Source organism: Oncorhynchus mykiss, chromosome 2 (assembly GCF_013265735.2).
Source record: "Oncorhynchus mykiss isolate Arlee chromosome 2, USDA_OmykA_1.1, whole genome shotgun sequence".
NCBI lineage: Eukaryota > Metazoa > Chordata > Actinopteri > Salmoniformes > Salmonidae > Oncorhynchus > Oncorhynchus mykiss.
Window position 1 is genome coordinate 39196327 of NC_048566.1, and position 16856 is coordinate 39213182.

The 16856-nt window shown below is 40.1% G+C and overlaps 1 protein-coding gene across 12 annotated transcripts; it reads right to left on the bottom strand.

The window, feature by feature from the left end:
• Nucleotides 1-1339: 1339 nt before the first annotated feature.
• Nucleotides 1340-13180, bottom strand: LOC110489287 (prenylated Rab acceptor protein 1). 12 transcript variants are annotated; one of them, XM_036947877.1, is made up of 7 exons: nt 12820-13180; nt 12168-12262; nt 11679-11702; nt 11312-11524; nt 10983-11080; nt 4151-4252; nt 1340-2496 (listed from the first exon to the last, which is right to left on the bottom strand). In XM_036947877.1, the coding sequence occupies exons 2-7, from the start codon at nt 12239-12241 to the stop codon at nt 2405-2407; spliced, it is 603 nt and encodes a 200-aa protein (XP_036803772.1). In that variant the 5' UTR covers nt 12242-12262; nt 12820-13180; the 3' UTR covers nt 1340-2404. The 12 variants fall into 12 exon arrangements, with proteins under 12 accessions (XP_036803772.1, XP_021417686.1, XP_021417678.1 ...); XM_021562011.2 differs by having other exon boundaries at nt 11312-11557; XM_021562003.2 differs by having other exon boundaries at nt 12168-12318; nt 12820-12972.
• Nucleotides 13181-16856: the final 3676 nt, after the last annotated feature.

The window sequence follows — 16856 nt, forward strand, 5'->3', positions numbered from 1 at the left end:
GGTAAATGCTATTCACAAAAGGTGTATAAGCTGTGGACACTCTACATCACTGACACTCGCTCTCTCTCACAGCCCTCCTCCTAAATTCCCACATGTCCATGCAGTGAGCTCACTGCAGTGAGGCTCCTCCATCTCCCCCTCCGCATAATAGAATATCGATCGCCTGGCTTTGCCGCAGTGTGCAGTATGCCAGTGAGGAAAGTGTGTGTGTGGATGAGTGAACCTCCAAGGTGATCTCCATGGCAACCTGTGCATGGTGTTGTCTTGATGAGCAGTGGACAGGGATCATGTATAAAGGGGGGAAAGGGGGAGGTGATGAGCACTGCGGTATCTGAAGTGTCACACAAAGGGAGGGAAGGACAGGGAGGACATGGAGAGAAAGGGAAAAGTAGGGAAAACTACATCCTATTGTGGGGCGGCACATCCAGGACACAAAAGGGCCTACAAAGTATTGCAATATTGGCATATACAGTGGGGCAAAAACGTATTTAGTCAGCCACCAATTGTGCAAGTTCTCCCACATAAAAAGATGAGAGGCCTGTAATTTTCATCATAGGTACACTTCAACTATGACAGACAAAATGAGAAAAAAAATCCAGAAAATCACATTGTAGGATTTTTAATGAATTTATTTGCAAATTATGGTGGAAAATAAGTATTTGGTCAATAACAAAAGTTTCTCTCAATACTTTGTTATATACCCTTTGTTGGTAATGACAGAGGTCAAACGTTTTCTGTAAGTCTTGACAAGGTTTTCACACACTGTTGCTGGTATTTTGGCCCATTCCTCCATGCAGATCTCCTCTAGAGCAGTGGTGTTTTGGGGCTGTTGCTGGGCAACATGGACTTTCAACTCCATCCAAAGATTTTGTATGGGGTTGAGATCTGGAGACTGGCTAGGCCACTCCAGGACCTTGAAATGCTTCTTATGAAGCCACTCCTTCGTTGCCCGGGCGGTGTGTTTGGGATCATTGTCATGCTGAAAGACCCAGCCACGTTTCATCTTCAATGCCCTTGCTGATGGAAGGAGGTTTTCACTCAAAATCTCACGATACATGGCCCCATTCATTCTTTCCTTTACACGGATCAGTCCTCCTGGTCCCTTTGCAGAAAAACAATCCCAAAGCATGATGTTTCCAAAGTGGGAGAACTTGCACAATTGGTGGCTGACTAAATATTTTTTTGCCCCACTGTATATAGAGAATATACACACAACCTTTAATGTAATGTTTTAAATCACAAATAAATATTATGTGCAAAAGGGACCCAAATATTTTAGAATTCATGCTTGGACTTGAGTCCTCACACAAACACACTCACAATCGGACGCAACACAATATCTTCTTACAGGTAGAACAGTTTATTGCACTTCCCAATTGTCATTAAAAAAAATAAAAAATAGCAAAAAGATAGCATGACAAGTATGAAATATATATTTTAAAAAAACAATATTGACATTTAAATTCTCAAAGTAATAAAGCAGAGCTAATAAATGATGAAAAATGACCCAACAACACTGCACCACATGCCTGCATACAACTAAAAGTAGGATTTAAACATAATGCTTTATCACCATTAGGTATCTGGAATATCCACTAAGCATTGCTTTAAAGTAAATGCAATTTGCCTAAAATAACCATTTCTTCTAGTTGGATAAATACATTGTAAAGCTGCAAATGGCACTTCTTCCCCAGTCAGAGAAGCGTTGGCGATTTGATGACACTTGCCTCATCCAGTTGCTCATGTGCTCACTGTGGACTAATTCAACATCAGCTATATATGATTTTTTTTTATTTAATCTGAATTATTACGGTGGCGATGTTAAAGCTCTTTGTAACATGTCAGGTCTTGAGTTGACATTTTGTATTATTAGATATCCACAAGGTAACATTAAACAGAAGGTACAGAGGCATTAAACAAAGGGCTGACTGATACTTCACGGGAAGAAATGTGTATTAAACACAGATCGAGAGGTATCAGTCACATTTGGAAAAGACATACAGTATGAAGTATGTGCTGAGGTATATGGACATCTCAGTCACTCTGTGTGTATGACAGTCAATCCATATATATTTTTCTAAATTGAGTATTATTGTGGTTTTAAAAGAGTTGTAGATGGTCAGTAACAGCAAATTACTTTAGAGGCAAGAGAAGGTGCATTCTGTCTTATATTATGAAAGGTCAAAGGTGAGTGTTGAGGGTTCACACAGAGAAAGATAGAGGCCTCTAGTGGCCAAAAGGCTACTTTAGCATGGGCAGCACCATTGAGGGCTTCCACCATGCTTCTGCCATTTTAAAGTAATCACCCGTGTGGGGATTCCCTATGGGTTGTAGCCTCAATGGCACTGCCAATGCTCACAGATGCTATAATGGCACAGATAAAGATTCCTCTATCGCTATGCCCTCACACAGGCTCCATGAAGAGCTCCTCCATTTCCGATCCTCCCTCCAGCTCTCGGAAGGCAGCGTGAGAGCCAATCACAAACATCGTCGCTCCTGAGTGAGATGAGAGACAGTCAATCAAATGGAAGAGATAGGAGAGGCTGAGGGGAAAGGAGAGTAAAAGCCTAGGTCACACATTTATGGCTCCATTTTGAGAAACCAAACACAATGGTTAATCTTAGCACTATATCACTATAATTTTACAATTTTCCATGGCAGGAATTTAAGAACGCAAATTCTAGTGGTGTCGTAAAAAGTAATATCCATGCCTCAATTGTCGCAAGGCTCAAAAATCCTTCTTTAACCTATCTACACTGATTGAAGTGGATTTAACAAATGACATCAATAAGGGATCATAGCCTTCCGCCGGATTCGTCTGATCAGTCTAATTCATGGAAAGAGCAGCTGTTCTTAATGTTTTGTATACTCAGTGTATACGCACAACTTTGGATGTCACCCCCATCTCAAAGTCGAATGGTTTAGAATGTTTGGAAGGCATTCATTCATCTTTTCTCCGCAGTGTGCCTCGCAAAAGTGATTCCTCGTTATGAAATGGTCAACTTTACCCTACACATGTAAAAAATGACCATATACACTGACTGTTTAAAGCAAAATTACCAAAACTATTGCTGATGGTGAACGTGAACAATCAAAGTCAAATCTATGGTAAGCTCCGTTCAGCAGGTAAAGACAGATGAGAGTTGCGTCTCCAGTAGCTTGCTTTTATTCCGGAAAAAAGAAGAAAAAAAATTCAAAAGTGCAAAGATAACAATCTAGCAAATTACAGAGGCTGTCACTCAACTGATATAAAGCCTAATATCACGCAAGCCATTTTAGTATTTGAATACTGAAGATGCCCGCAGATGAGCAAGATCAGGTACAGGCCGCCTACCTCCCGTTGGTCAGCAAACAAAGCTGGGCACAGTGCGCAGTTTGACTAGGCTACTGAGAATTCTTGGTGTTGTTTGCATACAAAATGACTTGTAAATCAATGACTGTCAACCACAGGAGGTTGGTGGCACCTTAATTGGGGAGGACGGGTTCATGGTAACGGCTGGAGCGGAATGGTATCAAATACACCAAACACATGGTTTCAATGAGTTTGATGCCATTCCACTTGCTCCGTTCCAGCCATTATATGAGCCGTCCTCCCCTCAGCAGCCTCCACTGCTGTCAAAACAGTTACATGCTTAGTCCGACAATGAAGGAGAGGATGTGTCATTTGTCACAAAATATGAGGTACCTTCGGAAGGTAGAAAGTATGTAATATGAGCAAAACATGTTAGTGACTCTTTTTGACTGATGTTTTATTTATTTATTTTATTTTACCTTTATTTAACCAGGCAAGTCAGTTAAGAACAAATTCTTATTTTCAATGACGGCCTAGGAACAGTGGGTTAACTGCCTGTTCAGGGGCAGAACGACAGATTTGTACCTTGTCAGCTCGGGGATTTGAACTTGCAACCTTCCGGTTACTAGCCCAATGCTCTAACCACTAAGCTACCCTGCCGCCCCATATTAATGTAAGCTACATTAGGATCGGTTTGGGCTGCCATGCAAATTCGTGAATGTTACATCCCTAATAATTTGTCTCCTTCAAAGAAAGATTCATTTGAAATACATTCCATAATGCATATCTAGAACTATGCCTACAGTTATCCCAGGTCTGATGTGCAAAGTAAAGAGTGAGATGGGGGTTGTAACTTACCCAGGACCCAAAACACTGCAGCTCCCGCACCAGCCAACCAGAACACAGGTAAAGAGACCGCCCCAGCCAGACCCAATTGGTGAGGTCCGGTCACCTCTTTTCCTGTGGGCAAAATAAAATCACTCAGATTTCAAATACTAGTCACCCTACACCAAAACGATGGATTGATTTCAGTGCCAACAGAAATTACATTTAAATTCCATAAATGTTGAATTTGTATTAGGATACTGAATTTTTATTTTTCAATTTGTAATTTGTTTAAAATAAACTAAATTGAATAAACATTGCATTCGGTTTTAAAATTGTTTCAATTTAATTGAATATTAAAATTAGATATTTAAATATTAAGTTTCAATATGGTAGATATTGCATTCATTGTCTGTATATCTCTGTGGTAAACGGAAGCCATTGTGGCATGTTGAATTTATTTCCTTCCTATGAATTTGGCACTAGCGTTTGAACCGTTTTGGCTATAAGCTATTATAAAAACTTTAACAGCAGGTTGAAACTGAGTGTAGAAGATGGTCATTGTGGATGATGTTTCAAAGACTAACAACAAAATGGACAGCGCTTTCCAAAGCGATGATTAATTCAAAACACCCATATGCATATTAGAGCTTATGCATAGGCTTATGAGCCCAAACCCGTAAAAAAAAAGAGAAAAAAAATGAATTCAAATGATGATTGTGCCTTATACAATACATAGCCTACCGCATATTACACATGGCTGAAAAACATGGAACAAAACTGATTTACGATGTCTTTGGTACATACAGTTGATGTCGGATGTTTACATACACTTAGGTTGGAGTCATTAAAACTCGTTTTACAGCCACTACACAAATTTCTTGTTAACAAACTATAGTTTTGGCAAGTCAGTGAGCACATCTACTTTGTGCATGACACAAGTCATTTTTCCAACAATTGTTTACAGACAGATTATTTCACTTATAATTCACTGTATCACAATTCCAGTGGGTCAGAAGAATACATACACTAAGTTCACTGTGCCTTTAAACAGCTAGGAAAATTCCAGAAAACGATGTCATGGCTTTAGAAACTTCTGATAGGCTAGTAGACATAATTTGAGTCAATTGGAGGTGTACATGTGGATGTATTTCAAGGCTTACCTTCAAACTCAGTGCCTCTTTGCTTGACATCATGGGAAAATCAAAAGAAATCAGCCAAGACCTCAGAAAAAAACCTCCACAAGTCTGGTTCATCCTTGGGAGCAATTTTCAAATGCTTAAAGGTACCACACTCATCTGTACAAACAATAGTACGCAAGTATAAACACCATGGGACCACGCAGCCGTCATACCGCTCAGGAAGGAGACGCGTTCTGTCTCCTAGAGATGAACGTAATTTGGTGCGAAAAGTGCAAATCAATCCCAGAACAACAGCGAAGGACCTTGTGAAGATGCTGGAGAAAACAGGTTAAAAAAACGTTTTAAAAAAAAAAATGTAAGTATATACAGTGCCTTGCGAAAGTATTCGGCCCCCTTGAACTTTGCGACCTTTTGCCACATTTCAGGCTTCAAACATAAAGATATAAAACTGTATTTTTTGTGAAGAATCAACAACAAGTGGGACACAATCATGAAGTGGAACGACATTTATTGGATATTTCAAACTTTTTTAACAAATCAAAAACTGAAAAATTGGGCGTGCAAAATTATTCAGCCCCCTTAAGTTAATACTTTGTAGCGCCACCTTTTGCTGCGATTACAGCTGTAAGTCGCTTGGGGTATGTCTCTATCAGTTTTGCACATCGAGAGACTGACATTTTTTCCCATTCCTCCTTGCAAAACAGCTCGAGCTCAGTGAGGTTGGTGAGAGCATTTGTGAACAGCAGTTTTCAGTTCTTTCCACAGATTCTCGATTGGATTCAGGTCTGGACTTTGACTTGGCCATTCTAATACCTGGATATGTTTATTTTTGAACCATTCCATTGTAGATTTTGCTTTATGTTTTGGATCATTGTCTTGTTGGAAGACAAATCTCTGTCCCAGTCTCAGGTCTTTTGCAGACTCCATCAGGTTTTCTTCCAGAATGGTCCTGTATTTGGCTCCATCCATCTTCCCATCAATTTTAACCATCTTCCCTGTCCCTGTTGAAGAAAAGCAGGCCCAAACCATGATGCTGCCACCACCATGTTTGACAGTGGGGATGGTGTGTTCAGCTGTGTTGCTTTTACGCCAAACATAACGTTTTGCATTGTTGCCAAAATGTTCAATTTTGGTTTCATCTGACCAGAGCACCTTCTTCCACATGTTTGGTGTGTCTCCCAGGTGGCTTGTGGCAAACTTTAAACAACACTTTTTATGGATATCTTTAAGAAATGGCTTTCTTCTTGCCACTCTTCCATAAAGGCCAGATTTGTGCAATATACGACTGATTGTTGTCCTATGGACAGAGTCTCCCACCTCAGCTGTAGATCTCTGCAGTTCATCCAGAGTGATCATGGGCCTCTTGGCTGCATCTCTGATCAGTCTTCTCCTTGTATGAGCTGAAAGTTTAGAGGGACGGCCAGGTCTTGGTAGATTTGCAGTGGTCTGATACTCCTTCCATTTCAATATTATCGCTTGCACAGTGCTCCTTGGGATGTTTAAAGCTTGGGAAATCTTTTTGTATCCAAATCCGGCTTTAAACTTCTTCACAACAGTATCTCGGACCTGCCTGGTGTGTTCCTTGTTCTTCATGATGCTCTTTGCGCTTTTAACGGACCTCTGAGACTATCACAGTGCAGGTACATTTATACGGAGACTTGATTACACACAGGTGGATTGTATTTATCATCATTAGTCATTTAGGTCAACATTGGATCATTCAGAGATCCTCACTGAACTTCTGGAGAGAGTTTGCTGCACTGAAAGTAAAGGGGCTGAATAATTTTGCACGCCCAATTTTTCAGTTTTTGATTTCTTAAAAAAGTTTGAAATATCCAATAAATGTCGTTCCACTTCATGATTGTGTCCCATTTGTTGTTGATTCTTCACAAAAAATACAGTTTTATATCTTTAAGTTTGAAGCCTGAAATGTGGCAAAAGGTCGCAAAGTTCAAGGGGGCCGAATACTTTCGCAAGGCACTGTATATCCACAGTAAAACGAGACCTATATCGACATAACCTGAAAGGCCGCTCAGCAAGGAAGAAGCCACTGCTCCAAAACCACCATAAAAAAGCCAGACTACGGTTTACAACTGCATATGGGGACAAAGATCATACTTTTTGGAGAAATGTACTCTGGTCTGATGAAACAAAAATAGAACCGTTTGGCCATAATGACCATTGTTATGTTTGGAGGAAAAAGGGGGAGGCTTGCAAACCGAAGAACACCATCCCAACCGTGAAGCACAAGGGTGGCATGTTGTGGGGGTGCTTTGCTGCAGGAGGGACTGGTGCACTTCACAAAATAGATGGCTTCATGAGGATGGAAAATTCTGTGGACATAATGAAGCAACATCTCAAGACATCAGTCAGGAAGTTAAAGCTTGGTCGCAAATGGGTCTTCCAAATAGACAATGACCCCAAGCATACTTCCAAAGTTGTGGCAAAATGGCTTAAGGACAACAAAGTCAAGGTATTGGAGTGGCCATCATAAAACCCTAACCTCAACCCTATAGAAAGTTTGTGGGTAGAACTGAAAAAGCATGTGTGGGCAAGGAGGCCAACAAACCTGACTCAGTTACACCAGCTCTGTCAGGAGGAATGAGCCCAAATTCAGCCAACTTATTGTGGGAAGCTTGTGGAAGGCTACCCGAAATGTTTGACCCAAGTTAAAAACAATTTAAAGGCAATGCTACCAAATACTAATTGAGTGCATGTAAACGTCTGACCCACTGGGAATGTGATGAAGTAAATAAAAGCTGAAATTTATATCTCTACTATTATTCTGACATTTCACATTCTTAAAATAAAGTGGTGATACTGACTTAAGACAGGGAATTTTTACTAGGATTAAATGTCAGGAATTGTGAAATACTGAGTTTAAATGTATTTGGCTAAGGTGTATGTAAACTTCCGACTTCAACTGTGCTAGCTCCAAAATTTCTATCCATGAGTCTGGGAGAGAATGTATAGCCCTAGGAGATGATGTTGGTTCATTGACTGTACAGGGGGCATACAGGTAGACTGCAATTATAATGAATTTGTATTGGATTTTGAATAGCCTAGTAATAGGGATTTATTTTATATTTTCATAAATAATTGGGTTGGCACATTACCTTAAGCTACAGAATATCTCACCACCATGCGTTTCCATCTCCTCTCTCCTTTATTTCTCGAGGGTGCAGAGGGGCTGTCAACAGTTTAGTGAAATACATGTTCCATTGCGAAAACATGTTATTATCGATGTTCCCAAACAGATTCCACTTGGGTTTCCCAAATTAAGCGCTGGGTAGCTGCAGTAACAAGGTTGGAGAGCCCATGACATACAGAGTTCGGGAGGAATAGCATCTGTCGCGCAACGAGAGCATGCTTCTCAAACAGTGATTGATGCGTAAAAGGTGTTCCTCTATGTATTTCTCAGCAGTTCATATTAAGCACAGCTCCGCTATAAAACCGAAGTAGCCTACCAGGCATCACTGAAAAACTTACCGGCGGGAAAGCGCGCAGCATCCATTCGCTATTCGAGTGTATACAGATTACATGTTTTTCTCCCCCTGCCCATTTGATAATGTGCCATTCTAAATCTAAATGTTAAATATTAGTAAAGACAAGATTAAATTGCGAATAGTCTGATGGGTGAAAATGTGATTACTTGATGAGAGAACAGCTGTGGCAGCCTGAGGCAAGGTACAGAGCACAAACTTTCTTTGCGACTTTCTCGAAACATCAATAGCCTATAGTCGCATCATGGAGCCCATATGTGTTTTGATTTCTAAGACATTCCAAGGTTTGTATCGGTCACAACTAAAGTTGCCAAATAACTCTAAACATAGACCTAAACCCTTTTTCAAAGGTTCACTTTTATGCTCAACATATCCACTTCGTAGGCATGGGAAAAATACCATGTCTATTTTATTCAGCTAAATTAAACTATATTCTCATTATATTCTTCTGACTATGGCATGGAGCATGGCCAGATGACATAGAGTAGGCCAAGTCACATTCTGTTCTTCTTCAGAAGAAACGTGTTGTAATGTTTCTTAAGACCTGACTGAAATAAATACTTTAAAAACGTTAAAAATGATGTTCCAAAGGCCACCTCAGCGGCTTGTATGCATGGAGGCCTGGAGATGCTCAAAGTGTTTCTGTTCATTAACAGTCAGTTACATTGAGACCGGCAGTCATTTGCTTGGTGAACTTCCTAGTCATTTGCCCTTCACTCAGTTTAGTTTGGCTGGGCGGCCAGCTCTAGGAAGAGTATTGGTGGTTCCAAACTTCTTCCATTTAAGAATGATAGAGGCCACTGTGTTTTTGGGGACCTTCAATGCTGCAGAAGTTATATGGTACCCTTCCCCAGATCTGTGCCTTCGACCTCATGGCTTGTTTTTCTCCTCTGACATGCACTGTCAACTGTGGGACCTTATATAGACAGGTGTGTGCCTTTCCAAATCATGTCCAATCAATTGAATTCACCACAGGTGGACTCCAATCAACTTTAAAAACAGGAAGGATTATAAATGGAAACAGGATGCACTTGAGCTCAATTTAGTCTCATAGCAAAGGGTCTGAATACTTATGTAAATAAGGTCTGGTTTATTTTTAATAAATGAAAACCAAAAAAATTAAAAACCTGTTTTCGCTTTGTCATTATGGGGTGTTGTGTGTTGATCGAGGGTCAAAAATAATTTCAACCATTTTAGAATAAAGCTGTAATGTAACAAAATGTGGAAAAGGTCAAGGGGTCTGAATACTTTCTGAATGCACTGTTTATTGGTGCTGTGATCTCTCAGTATGAGGTCAAAGTGGGGTTAAATGTAACATGGGTGGTTCGATGAACCAGGCTCTTTTGAGTAACCTTGCTGGAGACTTGAAAACATGATAGCTTCCTAAACTCACCCCTATGGGCTTTAGCTAAGCGGGCTAACAGTCTTGTTACATGCAGGAGGCCTGGTTCGAACCCAGTCAGTCACAACAGCGAGATTAAAAAGGGAGTGGAAAAGCTTTCCTTGGAAGGGCTTTAACCAGGCTATTCAACAGGGCTATTCAACTATATTCTTATGGGGGTCCATTTTTTGTGACATTCCCTTCTAACGTGTCCTGCGCGCAGCATCATAGAGGGGAACAGAAGGTACGTTCATGTTTCAGAGAGCCTAACCTATCAGGAATGGGGTCATAATAGGTTACAGCTAAAACGGTTCAGATGCTAGAGTCAAATTCATAGGAAGAAAATAAATTCAACATGCCACATTGGCTTCAGAAACCGGTAGAAGTTTCTGTTTACCACAGAGAGCATTTGATTCTTTCCTCTACCTTTCCTGGCTGGCAAAGTACCAGGATGTTGGTCTCTGTTTATGAATCTGAATTTACTGAACTGAATCTGAATGCATCTGAGAAGTTGAATATATGAAACTTTGATCAACTTGATAGTTTGAACTAGATGCATAGACAATGAATGCAATATCTGCCATATTGAAACTGAATATATAAATTTTGAATTTGAAGGTTCAATTAAATAAAACAACACAATATTCATTCAATTCAGTGTCAAATCATGAAATACAAGAATACAATTATTACATTTGTGCATTACATATTCAAAAAATATTACATTCAAACTCAATATCCTAATACAAATTCAAAATTATGGAATTCAACTACAATCTCTGTTGGCACTGAAATTGCTCCATATCAATCATCTCACAGATCATGACTGCTTTACTCACCAAAGACGACCAGTTTAGACTCCAGGGACTTGAGGTGGATGATGTAGAAGGCACCAACAAACACTGCCAAAGCAATCAACAGCATGGGAGAGCTGATACTGAGGAAAAGAGGGGGAGATTGGAAGAGGGAAAGAGTTATTCTTTGATATTCCCAGATTCTAAATAAACTCAATCCAGCATAGATCTCAGCCTATTGGAACCACTGAGATTTTGAATTTGAAAATAAAATAGGCTGCTGACAGCAGTCTGTCTAGATGCAATATGTAAGTACTGTGTTTTTATATTCACTGAATACCAGTGTCTTTAAACTCCTGTCCCGCAGCTCTTACATGCAGTAGAGGATGAGGCCGAGGAAGATGAAGGTGTAGTTGCTGTTGTAGGTGTCAAAATTGCGCACCACCCTCTGGCACAGTTCGCCAAAGTTGCGGGGCTTGGTGAACTTCCTATGATCCACGAAACCAGCCCAGGGCCGGATGGACGCACGGCGACGATCAAACCACTCCTTGGCCACACTGGCCGAGAGGCCTTTGGGCAGCCACAGCCTGTGAGGCAAGGCAGAAAGCCAGGTTGGAAAACTAAACAGAAGGTATGGGGAGATGGAATAATTTGATAGCATCAATTCAAGAGACTGATGGTGGATAGAATGAACAACAACACATCATAGCCAGGCATAATACAAGGAAAGGACAAACTGACCCATCTAGTTCCTTTAGTGGTAGGCTAGATTAAGAAAGAATATGAGACAAATTCAGAGCACAATTGTCCTACAGACACAATAATAGCCACAGAAGAATGACAGTAAATAAAATGAATTCGGACCGGAATCCGTCACCAACCATGATCCCAGAGAGATACATAGTGCTACAACTCATCAAGTTGATTCAGGATGTGGTAGTGCTGGGCTGGAACAAAAGCCTGCACACCCTGTAGCTCTCCGGGACCATGTTTACAGACCGCTGGCACCAGAGCAGGGCTCTCCAAACCTGTTCCTGGAAAGCCGTCCTGTAGGTTCACTCCAACCCTAATCTAGCTCACTGGATTCTAATATTTAGCTGGTTGACAAGCTGAATCAGGTTAGCTACAACTGGGGTTTGAGCAAAAACATGCTCTCCAGGAACAGGATTGGCAAGCCATGTACTAGACAGATGAACTAACAGATAGAGCTAGAAAAACAGCAGCACACACTTTCCCACGACACCTCCGGATCCAGCAGCGTCGGCTGGCTCAGCACTGAAGAGATCCCCTGCCTTGGAGTCCATGTCTACAAGGCAGTTCTCACCCTTTGGGACACCAGATGTCATTAGAGTAACTGATGCCGATGTAGGAAAGATGTAGGCTAAAATACAACACGGCAGTGACAGAAAATAGACAGAAAGGGTTAATGGCACTGTTTCACAAGTGATAACAAATCCTCTCACACAATGCAAAACTACACTTTCAATTGTTGTAACCAATGAATAATGCACAGTGAAAAACCTAGAGACTGTAGGGAAAGTCTGGGGTTACGGAATGGAAAATGTTTGTCATCGTTGATGGGCTTGCCCACAGACAGTTCAATTGCCACATCGTTTAGTTAGCTAACGTTAGAATATAAATAACTGAATCACAAAAACTAGCTAACACACACGTTGTTCACTGTCATTACTCGAAACCTTGAATATCTCCCTTTTTTACATTTTTTAAATAGTAAATAACGAAGAAGCCTTAACAACAGCCACATCACCATTCCTTCATGTCAATTATTGCTACGTTTAGCCACTATCCTATCATTGCATATGAAAACGAATAGCTACAAACAAAATAGTTACATAAATCATATTTTTGAAGGCATACTCACAGTTGATTAAAATGTTTACTGCTGTGCTCAGAAATACAAAAAAGACAAAAATGTACTTCTGCTGTGCTGTTGCTCAGCGGATGTGCCGTGGAACGAAATTGGACGCTGGGTCTAACTTCCGGTAAAGAAATAAATAATGGATTTCAAATTAAAAGTCAAAAATAGGATAGAATACTTTTTCATGTGAACTTGATCAAGACCATGTCTTTTTATTCATTTATTACTGGAAAAATATGATCCATTTAACTGGAGTAGCTATTTATGAAGAGTTATCAATAAACATTATGTAACAGGAATATCCAGGTGAACAAAAAGGAGAGCAGTCGTTGATGAAGTCCAATCAAAATCAATCCGGTTTAATACAGTACTACAGGAAACACCTACAGAACAGAAGCATATACCATGTCTAACGGTCCTTATATATTAATGACACGGCACTGAATGTTCTGTAAACACCAGCCAGTGGCTTGAAGGAAGACACATCAGCTGCTACATAATCACACAGTGTCACAGATACATTATCAATGTGTCCTCAAATCCAAATCCAGTCTTGCGTCAAACTTTAACCATAACAATCAACACTGGCAGACAATTGATACTGGCAGTTAAACAGGTTAAAAAAACATATAATCAATAGTTAGTTACAATAGATCAATTTATACTAACAGACGCAAAGCGACTTAATTAAATATAGATAGGTTACCCAAGGAAATGCATCCGTCTGTGTCTCCCCACACAATTATGTTTATTACATATCAACAGTAAATCAAATACAGGGAAAGAATTACCCAAATAATTTCCCATTACTGTATAGCTGTTATTTATTCTGTGCCACTTTCTGGATGTCTGGAAAATGTATGATGTAAAAAATCATACATTTTCATATTTTATCATATTTAAGTTTCTGGTTGAAATAAGAAGCACACATTTCAGATGGTAGCCCATGCACATTTAATAGTTCACCTGGAACATAGCATGCTAATTATTTATACCTGTCAATACATATACATTGAAATAGACATGTATTTATTTTATTTGCGATCAAATTGACAACAAACTCAGAGGTATGACAATAGTTTTGGTATGAAAGGCATGAAGTAACAAATACTTTGAAAAGTAAGACAACATCACAACAGTGTTAAAAACAGACATGTATTACTGGAGAAGGCATTTTACTTTCAAGACAAAAAATGCAAAGTTTTGTTTTCAAGATACAGGACAGCAGCTCAAATGTGTGTCCCGTGTCAACCTAATGAGCAGGGACTCCTACTGCTCAGCAATCTGATGAGCAATATTCATGTGGGCTGCTAACAATGTTCTGTAAGTTCAAGCTAGTTCAGTCATATGTTGTTGATCCAAGAGCCGGGATCTTGTGTGTATGTACTACACCTCTTCTCCTCTTACTGGTGGAAGTGAGAATATGCCTCTCATTCCACTGTCTGATGCCCTTTCCCCGAAGGCCCTGCCATGTTTTCTCCCTGTTGTGAATGTGCCTTCCTAGTGAGTCTATTTGAAGCACTTGCAGCAGGGATTGCATGTAGGCCTACAATTTTTCCTCAATGTGACTTGTTTGAAGCCTAGTTAATGCACTTGTGATAAAGCATTTTCTTTTGGACACTTGTATAGTCTCTCACAACTGTGTGTGAAAACTCATAAGCATCTTCAGATGAGCCAGATCACAATTCTCTCCAGTGTAAACAAACTGTTGAAATGTTGTTGTGCATGCTGAATTCTGATATTTTGTGCATTCTCATTATGCCTTGCCAAATTTCCACTGTGCAAAGGCTTTGCCACAGTCATGAAAGAGATGTATTTCTCTCCTGTTTGGATTCTCAAGTTGGGTAGGGGTCAGTGCTGAGATATTTCTCACAAACACAGCAATTAGCCTATATGATTTATTTCCTGTGTGTCTTCATGTGCATTTTAATATTTCCATTCTGAGCAAATCCTTTGCCACAATAATCACAACAATATGGGTTCTCCCCTGTATGAATCCTCCTGTGCGCTCTCAGATTAGCACTATTGCTGAAACATTTGCTACAATCATGGCAGCTGTGCGATTTCTCCCCTGTGTGAATTCTCATGTGTCCTGTATAATTTGATCTGGTGCTGAAACTTTTGCCACAAACAGAACAGAAATATGGCTTCTCCCCAGTATGTCTCCTCCTGTGCAAAACCAGATGTCCACTTTGAGTGAATCCTTGGCCACATTCCTGGCAGCAATATGGGTTCTAGCCGGTGTGAGTCCTTTTGTGTCCGATCAAATTGGCGGCATTACTGAAACACCTGCCACAATCATCGCAGCGAAATGGTTTCTCTCCTGTGTGAACCCTCGTGTGCTTTTTCAGCCTAAACTTCGTGGTGAACATTTTACCACAAACATGACACAACTCAGGCTCAGCTATGACGTGAGTTTGGAGGTGATCTTTCATACTCTCTTTAGAATCTAGGTGCTTTCCACACACACCACATAGATGTTCTTTATCCTCTATATGTGCATGACTTCGCACATGATTAAAAAAGGGACGCTTGTACCGAAAAGACCTCCCACAAACCATACAAGAACATGGAGTACATTTCATGCCATTTGCACTGCTATACACTCTCAACATCTGTATTTCAGACATTTTTACAGAATGCTAGTGCTAGCTAGCTAACAATCAGTGACAACGCTCTTCGTTGACAACAACTCCGTTCATCAATGGTAGATATTTATCTGCTGTGCCAAAAGCCTGCGTAGTGGTGTGCACCACGGCTTAACGCATTGTGCAATGTCGCTACCTACAGGAGTGGAGTGGACGCCCTGGCTAGTCTGGCTACTCTTCTTCTACGGAATAACCCAATGTAAACATCTAGGGTACAGAAAGTGAATAGCTTAATCAATTCATAGTGACATAATTAGATTATTTCCCAAGCAGTCTCCTAGTCTATAGGTTTTATCTGAGCCTCAATGTCAAAGAAACTAAACAATGATATCGCACGTGCATCGGAGTCATGTCTTTCCAGGGTATTTTACAGCTCGTTTCTAGCGTCACTTTAAATAATCGGATCTGTTTTATTTTCTTCAAAATCTTAAACTAACAATGGGTAGGCCTGCACTTTTTGGCATTTTCTTTAATAAAATGTACATTGTAAAACTTTTCCCTGTAAATTTACAGCATTATACTGGCACCACAGCGGCCAGTTTAATACTGTAATTTTGCTTAAAAGCAGTGGATGTAAAAAAGCAGCGTCTGTAATATAGTTTACAGTATGATTTTTCTTAATACAGCATCCTTACTGTACATTTACAGCAAGTTTCCTACAACAATCAGTCTTCCAGATAGATGATACAGACACAGGAACCTTAGTATAAAACTATTTAGTAATAAAATGCAACTGCAGACAGAGATTCACATACAGAATACCTCAGTAGTCTATAGTAAAGATCTGTGTGGCGAAACATGAGACAACACTCTTTATACTTCGTTGGTGTGAACAACCTACCATCAATCTTACCTTAACATTGTTGCATTTGATTAGATACAAAGTATCTAAGATGAGAAAAACATGTCTAGACTGTGGTTTCTCACTCTACTATCTCAGCCTTGAGGCTGTGTGACTATCAGCAGGTGCAGGCAGTTCTCAGCCTGGGAACTAAAGCAGTACTTTTCTATCATTGCACATTGCAAGCATACAAAGGTTACCACATATATACAGTAATCATGGCATTGGCTTTTATTGCTTTCACATTCCCAGTGGGTCAGAAGTTTACATACACTCAATTAGTATTTGATAGCATTGCCTATAAATTGTTTAACTTGGGTCAAACGTTTTGGGTAGCCTTCCACAAGCTTCCCACAATAAGTTTGGTGAATTTCGTCCCATTCCTCCTGTCAGAGCTGGTGTAACTGAGGTTTGTAGGCCTCCTTGCTCGCACACACTTTTTCAGTTCTGCCCACAAACTTTCTATAGGATAGAGGTCAGGGCTTTGTGATGGCCACTCCAAAACCTTGACTTTTTTGTCCTTAAGCCATTTTGCCATAACTTTGGAAGTA